The following is a 24,435-nucleotide window of genomic DNA, read 5'->3' as shown; positions in this document are numbered from 1 at the left end:
TGCTTGCTGATTTGTTGCAGATAAAATGAGAAATAAATCCACGTAATATGTGTCTGTTTGGAGATCTCATCTCTGCTCTGACCATGTTCTTTGTTCTCTTGGCAGTGGTGGGTTTAAGTAAGCATGCATGAAACAACTGCTTTTTTTTTTTTTGCTTTTTTTTGCTTTTTTTTTTTTTTTAGTAATTGCAGAGAGGATTCCATTTGTTCAGGTAAGGGAACAGATGGGAATGCACTAATTCTGAGACTCCCATCAGGCAACAACAATTTTCTAGACAAACTGTCTAATGATATGTCCATGATGGTGTACAAATTACTAGACAGATGCATTATTTGGTACTGGTGCTGCTTCCCAGTGCTTCTCTCATTATGAAAATGTAACGTACCATTTTTAAAGAAGAAAGTTAGGTCAAGGTTCTGTTGATTTGATGTCATGCAGAGATCTGACAAATTCCTCTGGATAATTTATTTTTCTTCATTTTACTCTGTACAACTTGGTCATTTTGGGCTTTCTGTCACACAAGGCTGATTTATGTTGTATTTCTATGTTCAGTGAAATACTGTGTAAAGGGAAGCAAGTAAGGAACTAGTGAGTAAAGATCTTCATATTAACCTATGGCACCTGCCTTTCAGGTGGATTTTGATGATAAGCCTGACTCCTTGTTCTTCAAAGATGGGCAGCGAAGAATTGACTTTGTTTTGGTGTATGAAGATGAAAGTAAGAAAATGACTCATAGGAGGAGTGATCGTAAAAAGCAAAAGGTAGGTTATTTTCCATATACTGGGTGTTAGAGCTGTGGGCAGAAAGGACAGTGCCCTGACCCAGAACAGCAATTGCTTTGCCTTACCTCAGAGTACCCTTGGGAGCTGGGAGACTGAAGGCCATCAAATGAGCAGGGAGAGAACAGGGCTCGAGCTGCTAGATTGCTGTGAGGGTGGGCAGAGCGCTGCACATCCTGCCTGCCAGAGTGTGCCTGGGGACCTCAGAGCACCCTCCTGGATGGGAGGCCCCCCTTCAGAAGATGTGAGCAGGAAAATGCCAGTGTCAGGTTAGAGTTGGACACTAAGATCTTCGCACTGGGAAAATTTTCTGTACCTACAGTGATTCAGTTAGGCCCCTAATGGACTTTGGTAATAAAATCAGAGTATTCAGAGGAACCCAAAGGAGGGAGATGACCAATTGCTCCAGGTCACAGTTATAAACACAGCTGCTGACATTCTGCTGACTTCTGATAACATAGCTAAGTTGTTCAAGGGAAATAACTGCACATCTGCCCCCAGAATTTTTCTTAGATAATTCTTTCCCTTGGCCCCTCAGCAGCTTCGCCCTTGCTAGAGACCTGCAAAGTTTCTGACTCCAGCCACTGACTTCTTGATGCTCCTTAGCATCCACAGCTCCATAGCTCCTTAGCAATGAAGCGCAATAATAGATTAAGAATTATTCTTTAATAATTTCATCAGCTCCATCAGAGCACTGCATTCTTTATGGCACACAGGGTCCCAAAAATGAGCTCAGCCATGTCACTGAACTGCCTGAGAAGTAAGCATCCATGAGATTGTTCCCTTGCCATCTGCACTCCCCCACCCACCCACATCCTCCTCTGATTTAGTAATAGTCCATGTCCCAGCAGCAGCCTCTGGTAGAGACAGGCAGGGACAAAGATATCACTGAAAGCAGCTCGTATACAAATAATAATTTGCAGTTAGGAAACAGAAGAGTAGGAGTAAGAAGGCCTGTAGCTAAGCTGGTTGATACTCATTACACAGTGTTGTTGTTGGCATTAGGAGGACAGCCATAAGGAATGTCGTTAGTAGGGTGTGAGGGAGTCCTGCCGTGGGAGGGTGTTGTATTACACATGATCACAGGATCAGCAATATAAATTAATTGAAAGGGGTAATTAGACGAAAAAGCTGCCCCTTTGGAAAGAATTGTTTTTATCAATTAGCGTTTTACATTTATGTTTGTAATGCTTGGCCATTGCCCAAATATATTAAAAATATAATGAGCATCTTTTCTAAGTAGTGATGGAAATTAAATGTGAGCAGTGGAGTAGTATTTTCAGTGCAGCATTAATGTTAAGACATTAGCCAGAATGAAACCATTAATAGTTAGACCAGGAGATTGTGGGTAGGGGCTTGCATAAAAATTTTACTTCCCAAGGTCTTAGCTCCACAAAGATCTGCAGCCAGGATGGCTCTGTGGTGCTGAGGAAGAGGAAGCAATCTACCTACACGCAACACATGTGAGGACAAGACCATATCAGACAAGTGACCAGATAAGGGGAACACTGTGAGGCTGGGGAGCAGTTCTGTGGAAGAGGCCCCAGTGGTTTTCGTGGAGAGCAAGCTGAACAAGAGCCAGCTGTGCAGCCTGACAGCAAAGTGGCCAACAAAACCTGTACGGACAGAAGTACAGCCAGGAGGGTGACACACGAGCCTGGGGTGACTGGGATGTGCCAGAAGGAAGCCAAAACCAGCATTGCCATGCATAAGTAGAAGCTGAAGCAACAGGGGAGCTGTGCACGTATACCTTATATCTGAGATTGAAATTAAGATTATATTTATGGTGCAGCTTTACATTCTTAGAATTCCAGGAAGGAAATTAACATTTTGGCCTATCACAGTTCCCAGAATAGTGTGGGGTTGGTGCTGCCCAAGATACGCCCAGATTTCATCAATGTTGGCATAAAACCTACTTTATAGCTTGTCTTTACTGACATTGTTGTTGATTTGGTTGTAATTTTTTTCTGAGAAAAATTTCTTCCACCCTTGTGATGAAATGGAACCAAAATAAGGAGTATTGCCATGTACAATCAGTTTTAAATGCTGCATACATCACTGTCTGATCAATGATGGACTGAAAAGTCAAATTTTATAAGTAGTATCTTGTGTAATTCAGGGTGCTTTAAGCATGAATAGGTTCCTTGCCCATGCTACTCTTTCTTTGACTTCCCTGACAGTTTTATAGAGCTTTATTGTGCACAGAATTTGGAAACTCCAGCTTACCGAAATCTGGAAGATTCAGTGAAGTCTGTTCTTGTAGGGTGACATCCTCAAGCCACTGGAGTCAGGAGCAAGTTTTGCACTGGTTGTGTGCAATGTTACAGGTCTCTGAAATCTAGAGATTTGTCACTGGGAAAAAATGTGACACGCACAGCACCTCACCCAATTGCATGATGTGGAAGTCACTTCAGAATTCAAATTATTAGTGGACACCTGCAGATTTCTGAAGGGAAATGTTTTGTGTGCTGCATTGGGTGTTTTTTTGTGATACATTATGAATGTGAAGAAGTCCCCAAATTCTTACTGAATTTAGACAGAAGGATTTGAAAATCAGGCCAGAACCTAGGTATCCAATTGACCAGATTCAGAGAAACAGGGCACAGATCCACGTGTTCTTCTGCAGCAAGAGAAGACTCCGATCCTGGGAGTATCATTGTATTGGGTTTGAATGGCTTCTGCTCTTTTTCTGAATAATTGGATAAATGTAATGGAAAGGTCCAGCATTAGTTTATAGTAGTAAGCAATATTCTTGGGAAATAGCTCAGAGGACAGCAGGAAATAAAACATGGGTGTGATTTGATAGAAGGAAAAAAAATATATGGGATTCTGAAGCTTTTGGAGATCCACAGGGCTTCTCTTATTTTCATCTGTTTCTGAAATCTGGTTTTGGGTAGGCAAAGTCAAACTAATGAAATGACAGCCTCAGGGAAGTGTCTAACATAATTTATAAATCCAAAAGATAGTCGGTACGTTTCAAATATGCAACTCAATTCAAACTCCAAACTTTTTAAAGTTGGTATACAATTAATTTTGCAAGCACTAGCAAAAATGAGACTGCCAGGAGAAGATTCCAGAAACTTTACCTTGAAAGCAATTGAAATTCTTGCCCAAAGCACATCTTTTAAATCTACAATTTATGTAGCCTATTTGTCAGGATAGTTTACCATCAGAATAGAATTTAAATATCGCCAGTCTCTTCAGGAATGCTCCTAAATACCAGTTTCATCTGTTGAGGTCCTCAAGGAGCTCACTGTTAAAAGTCAAAGGATCAGGGCCAGAAAGGTAAATTCAAGATAAATCAATGCAGAATGTCATTTTAATCCATCTATTCCCCCCCAACAGAAATAAACAGAAAGACTGTCAGTAATTTAAATCGGAATGTGGGCAAAACCTTCATTTCCAGCCATGGAGGAATCTGTGCTTCTCAGAAATAGATGGATTGGGTTTTTTTTCCAAATTGAATGAAACTATCACTCATGGAGAATATTGCACACATCTTGTTTGCGTTTTTAAGTACAGTGTTTCTGACAAATTCATCAGAGCTGGAGAATTTTGTTCTCATAAGCAAACAGTTCCTGCCTCTATACTTGTCTAGTTCAGATAACCAACAACAATAAAACCACAAAAGAAAAAAACATGACCAAAAATAAGCTTGGGTAACTTTTCAAACAAGAATTATACTTATCCCGCTGCTTAGCATGTGTCATACCTGCAGTGAGAGAACAGCACTCGGGTTTACAGTAGAAGGGTATCTCTGTGCCATTTTATGCAGTGATGTGAAGCAGTAGAGAATGACAGGCTCTGCATGCCTGTGGTGTGCTCAGCCAACCTACTCAGGAAGTCTGATAAGTATGGAAGGGACCTTTGGCACTGGGAGGAGGGCAGTCACCCCTGCCTTCATCTCAGCTGGCTGGCTTGGTTTGAAGCAGAAACTCACTGAAATAAAACCTCTGCTCCTGAGGCAACCACAAACCCAAATTTTACTACTTTGGAAGGAAGGATGGCAAAAAAAATATGAAGACAGATAGAAGGAGGGAGTTACTCTGCAGTTACTACATACTTTTGTAAGACAGAAATGGCTCTTTCCAAACAGGGTGCCTGGAAGCTGTTGTTGAGGGCAGGGCTGGACTGCAGTATCACCAGTTCTGTGTGGTCACGGATCAGGTTGCAAAAAACCATGAGCTGGCTTAAAATCAAAGGGTATATCAGAAAATATGTATTTGGAGTTCTTTGGGTTTGCATTTTTGGGAGCTTATTCTCTATAGCATGTCCTGCTTCTCATTTTTATGATTGTCTTCAAACATAAGGGAAAGAAGCTTACAGAGCAGAGCTGCTCAGTCAATTAGTTTTCTGATGCTGACAGCTGGGACTTTGAGGAAAGCTTCCAAACAACATCAAAGAAACTGTGAGGCAGCTAATATTGTTACAATGATCCTCTTCACTTCCTTCAGCTGTTTTTCATAGAAGAAGCTTTGGGCCCCATGTACTTTCTCTTATTGACTGTGATTTATCTCTTGTCTGTCAGATGAGGCAGAGGAGGCTATTCAAGCTCTCTTTTTTATTTAGGATATTTTCCCTGAGCCTACATGGATATTGTGATAGGGAACTTTCCTCTTTGCACAAAAGAAACTTAGCAAAGATATGAGTTGGTGTTCTGTCACTGCAATCAAAGCAAGTCTTCCCTACCATTTACAACACACAGGGGGAAAGATGCTACCGGTCTGCTACCAATTTCCAGACCCACAATCTTGTTAATCTCCTCAGCTTGGCAAGACAATCACCAGAAATTGAAAACACCATTGTGAAAAAGCAGCTCACAAAAGCTGATCCTTCCACGTGCCTGTAATACTTGGCATTTACTTACATTCTGCTTTCATTTTTTTTAAGACTGTGTGTGATTATGCATCCTAGGTGTCTTAGTCTATTGACTAGCCATTCAATCATCAAAACCTATGTCAGATTTGGATCAGCAGCATTACCATGATTACTTTATTATTGCAACTTAGCCTTGCAGGTAGCTGAGCAAAATGCCAGATACTAAAGTAAACTTTGGATGGTCTCCACCTTCCAGCCTAATAAACTGTTATATCTATATACTGTATTCCCCAGTCAGTGCAAAACCACTATAGACTCCTCTGGGTAAAAGTCTAGCTCCTCCATAGATCATTATACACATAATTCAATCATTTATATAAAATAGAAAAGCCCCTAATTAGCAAAGCCTCCCAGAGGCTTTTTTTCTCACTATTTGAATTTATGCATTATTAGAAACCTTAATATTGTCAACATTCATCTAAGATTTTGAGGGCAAATTTAATTTTGGGAACTTATTGCCATAATCAATTATTAAAGGAATCTGATTAAAAGTTTTTTAAAAATAGTATTAGACTTCTACAAATGAGAATTGCTCTGCATCTCTTTTTATGCTATTTAGGAAGAAAATCAAACAGATATTTAGCCCTGTGCCTATTTGATTTGCTGGAACAAAGCAGAACTTGGGTTGAAATATTTTCATGACTGGGTAGTGTTCACTTTAAAAACAACCATGTGAATATGGAAGAAGTAAAGTGGTGGGATGAAGTAGCAGAAGAGTTACTACTAGAGTGACAAACTCCTGTGTTGTGTACTACATATATTACTGAACTGGGAAGAGGGTTGAGTTTTGATAAAATAAGAAATTGCAGAGGAAATCATTATATAGTTTACTTAGAAGCCAAGGTGGCTGAAAACCTTTAGCTTTAAAGGAGACTGGAGAACACTATTATCTATGAAATAGTGAATATCTTGAAAATGCAAGAAAATGTATTACTGCAAGAAAAACGCTCATTCACATTTGTGACTTTAATTTAGAGTTGTCAGTACAACAAAGATAATTAGATGTACACATCATAAATGTCTATAGTACACACACACACACACACACACACACACACATATGCAAGGAAAAATATAAACAGCATTATATTGTCTCCAATAGCCAAGTGAATTTCTGAGACATGGAGAGATCCCTCCATGAAGAGTGCTATCAAAGTCTGGGTTTGTGGTTTTGTCCTGAAAAAAGCAAGAAATAAGGAGAAAGGTGATAAGTGTTGATGAGAGAAAAACACAACTGATTGAAATATTTGGCTCTTCTTGTGCCTAGCTCGAGTAGAAGGTGATATTCACTGGAATAAAAAGGCAGAAAACTCAAAAAAGATAAGAAAAATACTTTTTCACAAAATATGAAATTAGTCCATTGAGATCATTTTCTCATGCAACTGCTGCAGCTGGGAAGTGACAAGCTATAAATGGGGTAGACTGTACATGTTGTTATTCAGTTCCATAATTATTAATTTCAAGACTTGCTAGAGTTTTGGAAAAATAGCATTTTCTTGTTTGTGGACTTCTAACCATCTTAAAATATTCAAGAACTGGATGAAACTTATTTGGATACAGAAACTTATTTGGGTACAAGAACTGACCTGTTCCTGTGGAACGTCTGAAGAAATTTTCTGAAATGGTTTTTACCCATTTGCTGAAGCATCTTTTTGCCCCTAGACTGGGTGAGCTTTGAGTCTAGCCCTGAGAACCACTTTCTACACACCTATCAAAGTTCCCAAGACTTTATCTAGAGGGTCATTCATTGACTCTGGTCATCCATGGTAGCAGCAGGTCTGGATCCTGTGCACAGATGTCAAGGCAGCTAGAATTGCTATAGAGAACCACATGACTTAAAGCACTGGGACCTTCTTCTTTAAGTTCCTGTAGTGGGAGATGCCAATTCCTTTAAGCACATATCAATCAACAAAGAAATTGGCATGAAAGGAATCTGGGAGAAAGAAAGTAGTGTGCCCAGGTCACTCTGAGAACCTCACTGCAGCCCTAGTCTAACCTGGTACAGGAATAAAGCTCTCAGCCCCCAGTGCATTAAATTCCTCTTCTTCCAGCAAACTGCTCACTTAAGAGCCCCAGCTGCCTACAGGTGCCCCCCATTACCCAGGTTGGTATTTTGACATGCAGTCTGTAGTTCAGGGAGAGCTGGCTACCCTTGATTCACATAAACAAATAAATCATTGAGAAACTACCCACTTGGTGCAGATAGCTTTTAAATTTGATTGCTTCACATGGAGTTTCAAAATTTCTTGCAAATCCCATATGGAGTTGTACATTTTTTATTTGAGGGGAAAGGGGATGTTTCTGTGTTTCTTGGGAGGAGGTTGTCTGTATGGAGAAGCAGATTCAAGATTGGAAAGACATTTCAGGTTTTTTTTAACTCACTATCTGCCAAGTGCTGGTGACTATGAAATGAAATTAAAATGATCCACAAATTTGATTTTTACTGATAAAAACTTATGTCCTTCTAGGGACATTAAATGTTCCTGGAATAGCACCATTGACTCTACAAATGCTGCAGCTCTCAGCTTCTTCCTTTGAGGATGTAGTCCATGGACTAAAATATATTTTGGGATACTACAGTTTGAACCACTGTGTGAACACATATGATTACTATGAAAGAAGCATAAAGTTACAGGTTTCTGGAAGGAAAATGGGGTGGAAAGCATTTGAGATGAAGACTTTCTAAAGGAAGATTAATGTAGTTCACTTAGTGACTAAAGGAGAAAGAGATCAAAATTTCAGGAGTAGATTTACAAATTTTCAAAATCTGAGTCATACTTATACCTCTGAAATGTACCAGAAACTGAGAGGATAAGTTCTCCACAATTGCATTTGAGGACAATATTGCATATCAGACAAAAAAACTGATGCACGTTAATTAGTAGGTAGGACTAAGCGCATCACCACAGTAGCTATCAAGTGTTATAGAGATAACATAATGATGGTTTTGGGAAGCAATTCCATTTTTCTGTGCATACATTTTTTTGTGAAATTTGGAACAGATGTTTTACAGTGTTCAATATCTTTTAACAGAGGAAGAGACAAGTATATGAATCAAACCTGATAAACAATGGCTTGCAACTAGAAGCGACGAGGTCGGTGAGTGCTGTTCTCTGTGTGAATCGCTGTTCTGAGAGCAGAGCTGCCCTGTGGGATTAAGGAAATGAGATATAGTAATTCACTGTAAGATTTCTCTCCTCTCAAGGAAAAAAGGCCCACCTTTCTTCCATTAGCAGTTTCTTTGAGATCTGATGCAAAATCTTTTTAAACTTACGTCTGCTCCTTCCTCTGCAAAATAAAAGAAGGGAAGCTGGAAGATTACATCATGAAGCTTGGAGATTACATAGGTCATGTTTGCTCAGAGCTTGCAAGATAAAAATGACTGTGTATACCTGGCAGAGAGGTACTTCCCATACTCTGGTTGTGTAGTACAGGTGGGAGGCTAGTGTGTGTCTGGGGCAGAATGCCCCTGCCAGAGGAGCAGTGCATGACCCTGCTTCTCAAAAGGCTGCCATGTCGCCTGCAGGCAGCTCCAGAGCACTGAGGTAATGCACACCAGCTGCAGGCTGCTGTCTCTGGCAGAGAGGATTATAGCCCCTCCAAATGCCTTCTCTTTTTTCCTACCCTGCAGGGCTGCAGTGCTCCAGCTGTGTCTCCCTCTCCAGGACAATCACTTCCAGTCTAAATTTGTTGTCTGGTAGTCTGTAGTGAGCTCCAGAAATGGTTGCTTTGCCCCTTCCTTCCAAATTAGACTCAGAATCATGGCATCACAGTATTTATCTGTTTGCTGTGACGGCTCCTGCTGCATGTCCAAGAATGCAGTCTGGTTCTTCACATTCATAAAAAAGTAAATGTTTGCTGTCTGGAAGGCTGCTGCAGACCTGGTGTGATACTTATATGTTGCAGTCTTCAATAGTTCTGCTGTGATTATGACTGAAAAACATTTGAAACTGGACATTTCCCCAGGCTGGATCAGATATCTGACCAGTGCCCCTGAGCCAATGGGCTACATAAGGAAATTTCATGTGGCTGGCACTCACTAATGCAGGGCAGCAGTAGGACTACAGGCCACGTGCGGGCAGGAGGCAGGAGTGGCTGTCAGGGTTCCCACTGCATACTGCTGCTGGTTTGGGCATTCCACTGGGAGCAAATGTGCCCCATGCTGTCTTTTCCAGCAGTTCCATCTAATTTCCCTTTCCCTCTCCCCATTCTCTGTAGGAGGTTTGGAATTCTTGTTGCACAGGAGCACCCATGAGTGCCTAGCCTGCTCCCATCACACTGGGCTGTAACTGAGCTGGGGAGTTGCCTGCCTGCCATGCCTGCCCTGTCAATCTACAATCTACAAAAGCACTTTTACAGAAGCCAGTGATATATTTGCTGGGATGGAAAATGAATGCAACTTTGACTAGGTCGTCTATGAGCTGCAAAGAGAAAGAAAATTCTAGATAGTTCAAGAATTGTTAAAATAATAAGTTCTTTGCTTACATATTTATTTTCAATATATTTTTTTATCTCAGGTTTTGGATGAGAAACTTATTTTTGTGAAGGTGCATGCACCTTGGGAAGTGCTGTGCACATATGCCGAGGTTATGCACATCAAATTGCCCCTGCAACACAATGACCTGAAAACACGAAAGTCAGCTTTCAACTGGTTCAGTAGACTCTTCAGGGTGGACGAAAATATCATCAAACCTGAGCAAGAGTTTTTCACTGCCCCTTTTCAAAAGGAACATTTGTCCAACTTCTACATCCAAGACAAAGACACATTTTTCAATCCTGCAACCAGAAGCCGAATTGTAAGTCCATAGAGTATTTCTAGCATTTACCCATAAAAAGAAACTATTCCTTTTATCAAATCAGTGTAATTACCTTCAGTAGAACATCCTAAAAAATTAAAAATGTTTGGGATGCAACAGTCCTGTGTGATTTATTAAATAACCTGGGCAATCCAGAAGGAAAACTTTAGTTACATTTATCCTATTTCTCTTCCACATGAATTTAAATGAGGTATTTGAATGGTTTGTACACCCTGTGCAATTAATTTTGTCTACACTGCTTACTCTTTCTTAACTTGATTGTATGCTGATACAGGTATAGCTGTATATGATTTCTTTCGGGTTGCAAGGACACAAAATTTTTTTTTTTAATTTCAGGTTCATTTTATCCTGTCCCGTGTGGAATATGCAACAAAAAATAATGTGAAAAAGTTTGGCATTAACAAATTACTGGACACTGGAATCTACAGAGCAGCATTTCCCCTTCATGATGTAAGTCTGGCGCTTGTAATTAAAATACACTTTGAAATAGAGGTCTGAACTATATCTATAGGTCTGAACTATATCTAGATATATATATCCTCTAGGTATATCAAAGAATAGAAGGACTATTCATTGCCTTATTCCTGGACTGGTATTATATCTACATAGAAGAACAGGATGTGGTTTTGCTAAAGAGATTTTCTTCCAAAGCACTTTTGGTTAAAAATGTGTTTCTATAAATGAAAAACAATATATTTCACTTGAGAGTTCTTAGACTTGTATTTTCTGGGAGATGTATTTCAGTAAAGTACCTGGACTGAGAGATAGCTCCCATGACACTCTGCATTATCAGTCCTAAATCAATGTTCCAATATTAGAATTCCTGTCAACATTGTCAATAAAGATGTAGACTACAAATCTCATTTTAGTATATGTGAAAGTCTTGCACAGTGAGAAGCAGTCCCTTGGTTCCCAAACATTGCAGCAGACATGCATGAGACTCAGGTTTCTATAGGAGGACACTGCCCAGCCAGTCCAGTGCCTCACAGGTGTTGTCAGAGTCTTGCAGAGAAAATCTTTACTGCTTTCAATTTCACCTTGCAATAGTAAAAAATCCAGCTTCTGCAGCTACGCTTCTGAAGCTTTTTAAATTATATAATTTAAATGAGAAAGTTATTCTGAAAATTGTTTTGCATACTGAGGTTAGCAATAGCACTAAAAAAAAAATCAAGGAGAAAAAAATCAGATTTCAGAATATTTGACAAAGAAACAACTCCATGTGAGGCTGTGAATGCAAAGTGAGCAAAGACTGAGGGCTGATTTTCTGTATTCTATCCATTGCATAACTGCAACATCCCAGCTTGTCCCCCTCAGAGCCACCATTCTGTGTCCAAGGTGTGTTCTGTCAAGGAGACATTGAGAACATGGGAGGTAAGGAATGATAACTGCTTCAGCCGCATGGACTTGGCTTAAAATATTTAGGAGGCCTCCAAGGTTTTCACAGAAATTTTTAAGGCAGAATCAAGACAAACCATGTTCCTTGTGAGTAATCAAAGATTTACAGAATAGATTTGTGACTAGCCATTTTTAAGGTTTCCTTTTAAAGATTTAAAACCTGCCTTGCAGGATATTTCTATCATAGCACGGGAAATTTGGACTCAGTATGACTAGTAATTAATTACTGTCTTTTTATGCAGTTGAAATTATACATAACAGCTATGCTGAAAATGAAAAGTAGCAGATAAATTTCTACAAACCTTGCTCACGTTGTTGCATCACAGATATAGAATGGAAAATATCTCAAACAAAACAGGTTTTATTGGAATAGCTTTTTTAATAGCTTACTAAGAAATACAAAGATTATCTCCATATGAACTCTCTTTTAAATTTAAAACAGATACTAGAGGCCCTGGATTTTTCCCTCAGTCTTTCCAGCCTGTACTCTAGTACAGTATTGAAGGAAAGCATGTGTAGCATGTTAAAGCTACTTAAAATCCATTTTAGTTCAGTCCTGTCCTCTAATTAGAATGGATCCTTTTTTATTTTCTATTCCTAAGTGCCAAGATGCTGACATGTGCTTAGATTAAGTTCATGATGAGTCCCTGTTATTTTCAGCTCACATATGTACAGCATTTACTTTAGCATTCGGTGCCTTTCTGACAATCTTCTATCCTGAATCCTGGTGTGCTCTCAGAGCTGCTGCTCCTTTTCCTAGCTTGCAGAAAGACTGTCTAAAAACTACTCCAGACTCTAGCTTTGTGGCATAGAAGTCATCTGTAGAAATGAGAGAGGAGCAGCTCTGGTTAGATTTTAGTGCTGTCTTCTCATGCTCGTTGTGTTTTGCAGTCAAGTTTTAGGCACCTGTCGACTGATCCCAGCTGCCCAAGTGAACGATATCTCCTCTACAGAGAATGGGCTCATCCTAAAAACATTTTCAAACTGCAGCCTCTGGATTTCATCAGGTTGGTGTAACTGGCACTGGACTAATGCAGGGAGAAAGAGAAATCTACATCATAGGTCTGGTTTTGGGGAAGTCAGAGACACAGGTCAGTTCTGAGGGAAGATACATACACCCAGATCAGCTCATGCACAGGAGCATAATTTGAGATTGGTTTCATGATGAGCTGATTTATGAAAAGGCAACCACTTAAAATTTTTCTTTGTAAGCCATGATCTTTTCTCTTTTTCCTCCCCCCCCCCACTATTTCTATCCTTTTACAAAAGCATGCAATACTATTCTACCCCAAACTTGAAACCAGAGGACTATGACAATAAGGGTTGGCATAAAATGTGTGAATTGAAGAGCCATTTGAAACAGAAATGCAAATTTACTTGCATTTCAGAAAAAAAAAAAAAACACAGCACTTTTCTCCTCCACAGGAAATATTATGGAGAGAAAATTGGCATCTACTTTGCTTGGCTGGGCTTTTACACAAATATGCTGACTGTGGCTGCAGTTGTAGGAGTTGGCTGTTTTCTCTATGGATACCTGACAAGGGACAACTGCACATGGAGGTACCTGGTTTAATACCACATACAATTTTGGTCAGTCCTGTACACAGGGGGACAGTACAGGGCTTGCAAGACATTGCTTAATAAAGGAAGCAAAGAACAACTGCCATGGTGAATTTGAAGCAAAGGCATAAAATATTAGATAAATAATGGATATCCATGGACCATTACAGTGACAGACATCTGGGAGTTTTCTATTTCATAATTTTATTTCTGTTTTGCATGAGGTTCACCATACCTGGTGTAGAAACACAAAGAAAAGAGTGACAATCAGAAGTCAATACGAATTGGCATAATACATAATTTTCACTGTGGTAATCCTTACACTGGATACCCAATGTTGTTAAAAGTTTCTTTCCTCTAATTTGGAAAAATATAGGAAGAGCAACAGCACAGGGGCCTTCAGCTGCTTAGGATACCTTGGAAGGCAGGGCATAGCCATGACACAGATGCTCTCATCAGAACACAGCAAAATTCAATCATGACCAAATGACCCAGGGAAAAAAAAATGATGGCATTGTGTCAAAGGACCTACAGACCATCCAGTTGTATATCCCTCCTGGAAGGGTGCTCACATTCCATGCTGAAGGGCTATTCCACAGCTCCACTCCTGTGCCCAATTTATACCCATTTAGGTTTTTGCCAGAATTATAATTCATTTAAGTAGCTCAGCTGCCTCCCTGGTGTTCACCCCCCTGATGTAAGGTAGGAAGTAATTACATTACCTTTGGCCTCCACCACACTGGGTTAGCATGTGTGAGATGGCAGCTCTTTTGCCATCTCTCAGGAGATACATCTGTAAACCCATCCTTGCAGCAGCTCCCCTCTGCACAATTTCCAGTCTGATCCTGTTTAGGAGACCACAGGGACTAGGAAGCCCCTGGGGCTCTGCAGCTATTCCTTGTTCTGCTGGGCAGTGCTGCCCTTCCTTCTCCCTTTAGACTTGCTGCAATAGCAAGCATGAGCATGCAGCTGTGGGCTTCCTACTGAAGAGAGCTGAATCTTTAAAGAGCTTTATTTAAGAGTTTTATTTTTAGTGTGGGCAGTTTTGAGAATTATCACCACACACAAGGGATGGAAATTATTTTCATCATGTGTCATCCATTTTTGAGACAAGGACTATGAATGAAAATGGGGATATGTTGCCAGGGCAAGGGGTGGAATTCTTCAGTGGAGATCACTGGTAAATTATTCCCTAATTCCCTGAGATTATTGCACTGTCTTCATGTGTGAAAAAGGACTAAAGAATTATTTAGTGTTGGTGAGTGACTGACTAGTTTTGTTTTTAGCCAAGAAGTATGTGACCCCAACATAGGAGGTAATATCATAATGTGCCCTCAGTGTGATAGAGCATGTACCTACTGGAACCTCACCATCACTTGTGAATCATCCAAGGTAACTCCATTTACAGCTTCTAGACATGCTTTTGATCTTTAGTTGCACTTTCCCTAGAACTACATATAAAACAACGTTGGTCCTCCATCAGCATCCTGCAGAACTGCTAAAGATGTGCAAATAGTTGTTCCTTTTGATACAGTGACTCAACTTCAGAAAGTAACAACAACAACATTAATTGCTCCAACTTGATCTAAGATGAAAAATTTAGTCTTTTTTATTTCACATTGCTACCAATATTTGATAGGAGAATAAAATTATTTCAATTGAAAATTGGTTTCATTTGGGGGTACTTTTTTTTGAGGGAAGGAAAGATTCAGTTAAAGCCTTGATCCAGTAACTCGGAATCAATTTTTCGAAGGAAACATTTAAAGCTTGTTTTGACATTTCTAATTTCTGCCTCCTCCCTGCATGAAGAAGTTATCTGGATCCCTGCCTTGAATTTGATCCGTGTTGCCAAGGAGAAGATGGGTACAAGGGGAGGCTGGTGTTGGCTATGACAGAAGCTGTCACACAGCCATGTCCTGTTGCCTGCTCTTTATTCCTGTCAAAAGGAACCTCACTTTCTTCCCCCATTACCTTGTCTCACTAAGCTAATGTTAGCCTTTCATCATTCCTCTCTGTAGATTCAGTCCCAAAACTGCAATTTTTCAGCTATTCATCAAAAATATTTTGCCCAACTTTAATGTGCTGCATCAGCACACTTACATTGTAAAAGAAATAAGATTGCAGGGAAAAGACTATAATGGGAAAAAAAGGGAGATAGTGACCACAAAGGTATTTCATCAGTGTGGTTTTACTAACTAACTTATTTGTTATCCTGCTTATGAGAACCAGATGTGCCCATGGCCTTAGTGGCTGTACTAAAAATCCATAATTCTATCTTGAGTTCCCAGACCAGAAGCACTGTTTTTCCTCTTAGTAAGCACCAGATGGAAGGAAGTTTGATAGCACTCCATTTTACTATCACTCATAATGCATATATGGCTTTTATTTTTAATTCTGAACTTTGCATTTAATTTCCTTTACTTACTGGAGAGTGGTGTGCATGGACAGAAATTGAGGAAACACTATCCACAAGGGTTGTTTATGAAACTACACAAAAACTGAAAATTAACATTTTCAGTAAGCAGCTTCTGAGGTCTGTTCTGGGTTGCTGTAGAAGAATAAAAGATGGTCAGTCATATTTTAAGACTTTTTTTTTTCTTTTCCACTTTTCCAGAAACTCTGTATATTTGATAGCTATGGAACACTGGTGTTTGCAGTATTTATGGGAATATGGGGTAAGTCAGTTTCAACAACTGTGGTTTGTTATCTAATTTTGGCCAAGCCTCCAGCATCAGCCAAAGATAAATTTGCACTGACTTTATTTGCTAGCACCTAGGAATTCACTGGAAAGTAGTTCCATAGAAAACAAGCACATTCACAGGAACTCATCACAAACAAACAAAAAATTGTAGTCTTAATTAGTCGTCCGTATCTGTTCTGTTTTGATGACTTGAAGAAAAATCTGAGAAAGGTGGTTAATACTGCTACATGTTCATCCAGCAGGAGCCAGCCACATGCTTAAGTATATCTGTCAGAGGAGCTGGGTTTTTTCCCAAAGACTTATGGAGATGCTTGTGCTATTAACAGCTCTGTAACTGCACAATGCAATTGAAAAATAGTCATTTGTTATATTTCCCAGGAATTTTTTCCTTCTGTCTTTAGTTAAGAAGCTGATTGTAAAAAGCGTTGTAGGTTATAAGCACTAGATTTATCTTTTAGCAGAGAAAATATATACGAAATCAAGATGTTTCCCACAGGTGAAAACACTTGGTGCTATATTCAAGGGATTAGGCAAGGTTTATTTCTCTAGAAAAAAATTATTTTATTCATATTAGCAACTTTGTTAATTGGCTTTTATTGCAATGTCTTATCCAGTAATTGTGGAAGTTAAGTTCCATGTTAGGTCTGCATACCAGGTGCTATAGAGAATGTATCTCATGTAATATTTTGAATTACTATATAGGCTGACAAGAATGAAAAATTTTCTTTCTTTGTAAAACATATTGTATTTTTATTTCCCTATGATGACCTAAAGTGCTTCAAAATAACTCTTCCTTTAAAGAAATGGAAGATTAAATGTATAACTTCAGAAGAAAGTTTTTTTCCTAAACATATGCTGAAGTCAAAATACCAGCAGGGCATTCACTGAATTAAAAGTTATTAGAAGTTTGATACTAATGTAATCTTCTCCCATCACGTCAAGAGTTAATTTATGGGCAATTTGGTTTTTAATTAAAATTGTGCTTCCTGTTTTGAAGAATGGTTCCAGGAGCAATAATTACAAAGTTAAGCTTCATGGTTATAGAGATGGCTGCAAGGTCTATTAGTATTCTTGTTGTTAAGTCCACTATATAAAGAGGTGAATTATATTACAGAAATTCAGCCAAAATTGTACTGCATCCAAATGACCCATGGTCCTGGTGTAATTCCAGCTGTAATTTTCATCTTGCTCTATTACTTTTTTAGACCTCCTTGTCCAAAACAATTAAAATTAATACTAGAATCTTAGATATATTATTGCATCATTAGCATCAATGTATTTCTAATAAGAGCATATTTTCTTGTGTGTATTCCCTTCAAAAATCCTAAAGCACTATAAAACACCAGGGAATTTGGCCTCAGGAGTTAGCCCTTTTTATACATTGATGCTCTGCCAATTCTCCCTTTGCTGGTGAGACTAGATTGGCAGAGGTCATGAGCAAGAGGCAGCTTCTGCTTCACTTGCTGCCATTCCTGGGTCCCCTCCCTGAGGAAGGCCAGTTAAGCCCAGAAATGTTCTCTAATGGAGGCACTTCTTGTCAGACCTTGGTGGCACAGCTTCAGAGGCAGAATACCTGGGCCAGCCTGAAGGGCAGTGTTGGGGAACACACAAAAGGGGACACCATTCAAAATGACATGAAATGCCTGCTCTGGTCTCCTGATTCTGAAATGTCATGTGTTTCCACTGTTGAAACAGTCTTGCTTCAAAATAAAAGGAAAATGGCAAATCCAGCAGGAGCTCCTTTCCTGCTCTGAAACACACAACACAGCTAATAGGGGAGAGCTGTCCCTGTGTTATGTGCCCTTCTGTCACAGTTAGCATGTGAGGCTATCATCACAGAAGGAGTCCCTGCACTTCTGGGCTCTCCAGCAGCAGCTGAATTTGCAGCTGGAACAAATCAGTGTAGCCTGTAGATTCCTGTGATTTGGGCTGGGCAGCAATTAAAGTTTTATGGAAGACTAATGTCCTTGCTCTGCAAGAGAAAGCAGATGAGAATCTGGTCCTCTGCTTGCAGTGTCCTTGCTGCTTCCAAGCATGAAGGGGTGGGGAAGTCCTTGTGAAAGCGGCCCCTGAGGAATCAGGGGAGCAGGGTTTTCTGGAGTTTTGCATTTGCAGATGCCAAGGTCATCTCACAGCCCAGCCCATGGAGTTTCCTGGCTTTTAAATGTTTCAGTTTGGGATTTTTCAACCACACCTGATTTTAGACATAACCTTTAATGTTCAGACTTGTAACTGCATGCTGCTGAGGTTTCATCATTCAGAATGAAGAGCCAAACTAGGAAAAAAACCCCAAATTGTAGGGTTAATTACTCCCAGACAATGAGAGCAATGAAAGTGCAGTGATTGGGTTTGTCCTGGAAACAGTGCTGCAGAGCCACACCACTCATTTAATCTGAGACTGCACCCTCTTCAAGAATGAAGCATCCAGGTGTGTGCCAGGGAGCACCAGCATCCTGAGTTCCTCCCAGCCTTCCCACCTGGCTTTGTCATTGCCTCTGCTGCCAGATCTGCCTGTGTAATGTCTTGGGACAAGGTCATGAGTTTGGCTGGATTCATGTTTAACCATTACCACTTAGGCATCTGTGTACCTGATCCTCAGCACTTCCAGCTGCAGGAGCACAGTGCAGGGAAACAGCTGGCCCAGCCCAGGGAGTTTCTAAGCTCCATGCCATATGAAAGAGCTGCAGTCTCTTCAGGTTTGTGCTAGCAGAGCAGAAAAGACAGCTGTATTTAAGCAGTTTTACCTGAACAAACATTGGTTTTGTAGCCTGCAAACTGATAACTTCTCTACACAAAAATTGCAGTTTGAATGAGCATGAGCTCTTCCCTGTAACAATTTTTCAGATACAGAGTTTAATTTTTCTAGAAGTGTGCACCTTCCAGCATTTTGTCTTCACATATCCAAACAATTTAGTTTCTTAAGTATCCCATGTTAAACTTTTTCAAAGCAGTCTGTAATATAAAATCCAAAGTGCTCATATTTTAGCATCAGGCAGAAAGAAAATACATAAATAAAGTATAGACATTCTTTAGCATGTGCTTACACCACTGTTTACCTCAGGTTTCTCATATTAAAGTACATATACATCCATCTTCATAATTGCCTATAGGAGTAGATCCAGTTGCTTTCACCCATTGCATTAGCCAATAAAGGTTTTATTCCATGTCTGTGAAAAGCTGTGTGGAATACTGAGCCATGTGTTATAGCCCAGAGGGGGCAAACAGTATCCAGTACTCACGTGGTATTGCTCACTTTGTCTATCCTTTGGGTAGTTACCTTTTTTTTGGAGTTCTGGAAGCGACGGCAGGCTGAGCTGGAGTATGAATGGGACACAGTTGAGTACTTAGAGCAAGAGGAGCAAGTTCGCCCAGAATACGAAGCTCGCTGCACTCACGTAGTGATGAATGAAATCACTCAGGTAAGGAATATTTTGACAACTGGTGTAGGCATGCTGTGAGCAGACACCATGAAAAGAGTGACTCAGGACTGGAGCTTTATGAATCAGCAGTGCCTCAAATTGGTAAGCTGGTCTGAAAAGAGTGACTTGATAAAGTACAGCTGCAGGGAGAGGAAATTGAAATCTAACTGAAAGCACTTTAAAGTAACACGTTGCCTGTTTGAGGACATTGCCCTGCTGAGGTTCCTCTGTCTTAAGTAAACAGAGGTAGGCATCATCCCCAGCTTAGAAGACTAAGTCTACTTTATTAAATCCTCCAAGAAATTATTAATTGTTGCTGCCAGAGGCCAAGATCACAGAGTACTTGCTATCTTTACCTAGAAATGCATCAGGAAAAAAAGGGTGAATAAAGGGAAACAATGCATTATTGTATATTATGCCAGGAATGTTTTTTAACCAAAGATGTTTCTGTTTGAAACATGTATAAATAGCTATTGTTGCTAAGTGCATATGGATGAAATTATGATTAATAACAACAAATTTGCAGAGACAAGGATAAGCCTCATTTCAATGACAGAGGATTCATATTTATGAGGATCTTAGTTTAGATTTTTATTTATTATACATTTCAGTAGCTTTAGCTTTGGCAGCTTACTCAAGTTCAGTTTCACTTTTTATTATTCTCTGTCAATAAATTACTCTGTCTTTTGTCTAATCATTTGCACTGCTTTCACATTCTATCCGCGTTATAGTGATGTTTATTAGAGGCACTTGAAAAGTTTCAAAATTAACTGCCATAGTTGAAACTATCCTATACAGATCTTCTTTTTATATCTTGTGCTATCAAAAAGCTTGTAAACCTATGCCACCTTGAATATATAAAGTCATAGCTAGAAAGTTCCTTCCAGACAGTTCAAAGAGTGAAGAATATGCTAAAATATTTTATTTTGATCCTCAGAGATTCTTTAAAGACTCAGTGAATTTTCACAGTACCACATTGAGGTAGTCATTTTCCTTGGGGAAGCCATCCCATTGTTCATATGGAATACATTGAGAAATACAGAGATCAAGGACCAAAATTTTTAGTGCCTGCTAAATTTAGCCATTGAAGTTTGAAAGATAATGACTTTGGATGCCATGATCAGCCAAGAAGGATGGGTCCATTCAAAAGGAGTATGTACTCTGTAATGGCTGAAGTCAATAAGATCTGAGGACCCTCTACCTCTATGGAAGTCATTTTTGTCTTAGAAGGGGCAGCAAAAAAGACACCTGTAATCAGGCAAGACTTCTGAAATTGTGAATATATGTTGAGTTTCCAGGAAACCAAAAGAAGGTACTTTTTTCCTTTTTTTCTTCCCTCAGTATAATAAAGAGTTCAATTGGAACACACAAAAAAAATGAAAGAGGATTGTGTGCTTCCTTGATCTGTTTCCTGATCTTTTACAGCAAGAAGAACATGTGCCATACACTGCATGTGGGAAGTGTGTGCGGATGACTTTCTGTACAAGTGCCATCTTCTTCTGGGTAAAGTTCTTCTCTTATTCTTTCCCCTCATAAATTCTCTTTTCTAGTTACTGTACTCATGAACTGAACAAAAAATGAGAATGGAGCAGGTTCAGCTGGATTTCCATCTCATGCATAAATCAAGCCCATAAGGTACGGACCCACATGGAGAAGGTAGCTGTGGTCACCCAGTAGTCATTAGCATACAGAATCAAAATATCCTGCAGCTGTAGCTTGTGAGTTATGCTTGTGAAGGTGGTCCATTGATTTTTCCTTCATTATTTTAAGACAAATGCCTTTGCTTTTAGGGGGGCAGTAAGGGGAAGACCTTGGTTTATATGCTCTCCTCCTTGCTGGTTTCTGTCTGATTTGTTCCAGCTGTGTTCTTCCATATTGTGTCTCACAGTCCATGACCTCTTTCAGGTTTTGTGTTTCACTTAACAGAGCAAAGCTGGGAGCTCTTTAATCTTCCAGAGCTGCTACTTTAATTAAAACTAAACCTTGAAAGCAGTCCAGTCAACCATGACACAATATATAACACAATGAGCGGGCCTAGAGAGATTGCCTTGAAAAGCTCTGTGTTTCAGCATGCTCCTCATCTGTAGCACATATAGCAGCTGGAAAAGACCTCATTCTCAGTGAAAGGATGCAGAGAGGAGATACAGTGGTATCTGGCAGCCCAGGAGAGCTTCAGCATTGGCACATTTTAAACACAAAGGAAGAAATAACCATTTGCAGTTGGATTTAAATAGGGCAGACTCTGTGTTGCAGGGAAGAGATTTGTTCTGGGTTTGTCACTTGTGTTCCTGCACAGTTAGTGTGTGCTGGGTCAGGGAAGGTAGCTCATGGCAATTTGCTGAGATAGTGAAAAAAAGATATACAGCCTGTGGACCTTAAAGTGAACAACAGCTAGAGAACTAGCAAAAAATAAAAGCAGGAAGAGACACAGAAAGAGGAGATGGCAAGCAAGATGCGGTGCCTGGATCATTACTGCAATTCCTGCAGACTACATGACTTGGCTTAAATTTTTTCTTTTCCTTTGAGGGGGTCTGTAGTCAGTAATAGTATCATGTGGAAGAGAAAGTGCAGCCCCCTCCATAATCAATGTAGACTCACTAGTACATTTGCCATCCTGCCAATTGTCCAATATGAAGAGTTTTCTCCCATCACATGCCTCGAGGTGCAGGATTTGATTACACTTCTTTTTATATTGGCTTACATCAGTAAAAACCCTTGTTCTTAGTCATAAAACAGACCATCTCTTTTCTTTCCTGCAGATTTACTATGTTACATGAAAAAAATGCTTCTTTCATGGATTCTCTATTTATTGCTTTGTATCTTATTTGATCATCCTCTTGCAATGGAATGACAGGCACAAAATTACTTTCCTTTTGCCTATCGTAAAAAGCGTTTTGAACTCACTTTTTCCTAACACCAGTGGTTGAACATGAACATATTTTCTTGCATTCCCTTGGCAGATCCTTTTGATTATTGCTTCAGTTGTTGGAATCATTGTCTACAGGCTCTCAGTTTTCCTGGCGTTCTCCTCAAAGCTGTCGCAGCATGTCAACGGGACGGAGGCGCTCCGCAAGTACCTGACCCCGCAGACGGCCACGTCAGTGACCGCCTCCCTCATCAGCTTCGTTGTCATCATGATTCTCAACACCGTCTACGAGAAAGTGGCAATCCTGATCACCGACTTTGGTATGCTGCTGCTCTACCTCAGGTGGAAACGTGGGGTAAAACAGCTAGGAAAAATAGCTTTTATATGTATAGTAGGTATTGCAGTAGGTGAACACCTGTACCACATCTTCCAGAATTTTCCCACAAAATCACACGATACCACCTAGAAATTTTCTAATATAGATTTTCTCAATATCAGAGAAATATGATATTCAGCTCTTTGCCTGAAAAGGCCTTACATAGGCAGCATGAAAGATGGATTGTTTACAGTTTTGTGCTTGTGAAACATACAAAACAAAGAAAATTACTACAACAACCAAGCTTTATGAAATCAAATCAGTAAGGCATAACACATTCAATTATGTTAGCCTTTGTTTATGGGGAAAATAGCTATTTTCTTGTAAATAAGTGAACTAAGATCACCATTCCAAAGCTACATACCACTCTGATGTTCTTAAACAGATAAACAGTAACAAATAATATTATTCTCTATATCCAGGCCATCAACATCAAAGTAGCTATTTTACTTTAGATGCATGTAGTAGTTTGGTGTTTTCACTTAATACTGTTTCATTAGTTCAAAGTGTTACATTTTCATCTTTGTCGAGTCGGTTGGATTTGGGTGCTTTTTCTTCCCCTGAGTTATTAGAATCTTTGCTTCTTCTCTTTCTTTATTGTCAGGGAACAAGTTCTTTTCTTTTTACAGCCCATACAGTTTTAGAATTGTATAATGGTTACAGTATACATGGGGATTAGGTACAATCTAATATAATGCTCTCAGTCATATAAAGGAATATGAGGCTTACAGATACTTTGCAGCTGAGGCTCTGGAACAGCTTGTAGGTTACTTGTAGATTGGGTTGGTGTTTTAAAATTTATTTACGATTTTTCATTGCAGAACTTCCAAGGACACAGACTGATTATGAAAACAGTCTGACCACAAAGATGTTCTTGTTCCAGTTTGTCAACTACTATTCTTCATGCTTCTACATAGCCTTCTTTAAGGGTAAATTTGTGGGTCACCCTGGAAGCCCAGTTTATTGGCTGGGAAAGTATCGCAATGAAGAGGTAAGAATGTAGAATGTATAATTAGTCCAGGTAATGTGCTGCAGTTTGGAGTGTATAAAGTAAAACATAGTTGTACATATTTAACCTTAGGGTTTAAAAGTGACTGCCTCTCAAGGTAATTACCTCCTTACAAACCCCTAGCATGAAAGAGTATGGCACAAGACCAGTTGGGCTTAGAAGTGTATTGCACATACCCAGAAAACTGTGTTTTACCATAGTCCTACAATCTGTGACTGGGCACACAGAAAAAAGAGAATATCAATGGAAGCATTCCTGTTTGGCTGGGTGACCCTGACCTGGTGATGGCACAGACCTGCATGACTTCACCTGGTATTTCACTCTTCCACTGGTCAATCCACATCCATATGTGTCCTGGATTTGGCTTTTGCATATCTTACTGGAAAAGTTTGCCTAGACAGTCTTCTTTGAATGCTTTCAGTAATGTTATTTTAATAAATCAGGGATGCATAATTTTAAATGTTTCATGCATGCTTGAAAAGTTACCCAACCTCAAAAAAATTTTCCTGTCTCTCGCAACCTTCAGTGTGATCCAGGTGGATGTCTCCTGGAGCTCACAACGCAGCTTGCCATCATAGTGGGAGGGAAAGCTATCTGGAACAACATTCAGGAAGTGCTTGTTCCGTAAGTTCAAA

At 39.7% G+C, this 24,435-nt stretch overlaps 1 protein-coding gene across 1 annotated transcript in view; it reads left to right on the top strand.

The window, feature by feature from the left end:
* The window catches only part of ANO6 (anoctamin 6), a 71,201-nt gene that overhangs the window by 35,146 nt on the left and 11,620 nt on the right, over positions 1 to 24,435 (top strand). Inside the window, exons 3-15 of the mRNA XM_005480536.4 lie at positions 633 to 761; positions 8,691 to 8,756; positions 10,175 to 10,453; positions 10,811 to 10,924; positions 12,761 to 12,876; positions 13,295 to 13,429; positions 14,716 to 14,821; positions 16,044 to 16,104; positions 19,404 to 19,549; positions 20,975 to 21,052; positions 22,510 to 22,735; positions 23,613 to 23,782; positions 24,327 to 24,424. Coding sequence (XP_005480593.1) covers positions 633 to 761; positions 8,691 to 8,756; positions 10,175 to 10,453; positions 10,811 to 10,924; positions 12,761 to 12,876; positions 13,295 to 13,429; positions 14,716 to 14,821; positions 16,044 to 16,104; positions 19,404 to 19,549; positions 20,975 to 21,052; positions 22,510 to 22,735; positions 23,613 to 23,782; positions 24,327 to 24,424 — 1,724 coding nt within the window. The remainder of the gene's footprint in view (positions 1 to 632; positions 762 to 8,690; positions 8,757 to 10,174; positions 10,454 to 10,810; positions 10,925 to 12,760; positions 12,877 to 13,294; positions 13,430 to 14,715; positions 14,822 to 16,043; positions 16,105 to 19,403; positions 19,550 to 20,974; positions 21,053 to 22,509; positions 22,736 to 23,612; positions 23,783 to 24,326; positions 24,425 to 24,435) is intronic.

This window comes from Zonotrichia albicollis, chromosome 4 (genome assembly GCF_047830755.1).
Source record: "Zonotrichia albicollis isolate bZonAlb1 chromosome 4, bZonAlb1.hap1, whole genome shotgun sequence".
NCBI classification, from domain to species: Eukaryota; Metazoa; Chordata; class Aves; order Passeriformes; family Passerellidae; genus Zonotrichia; species Zonotrichia albicollis.
Note: the sequence above shows the minus strand (reverse complement) of the source record. Positions and strands in the feature narration are given on the sequence as shown.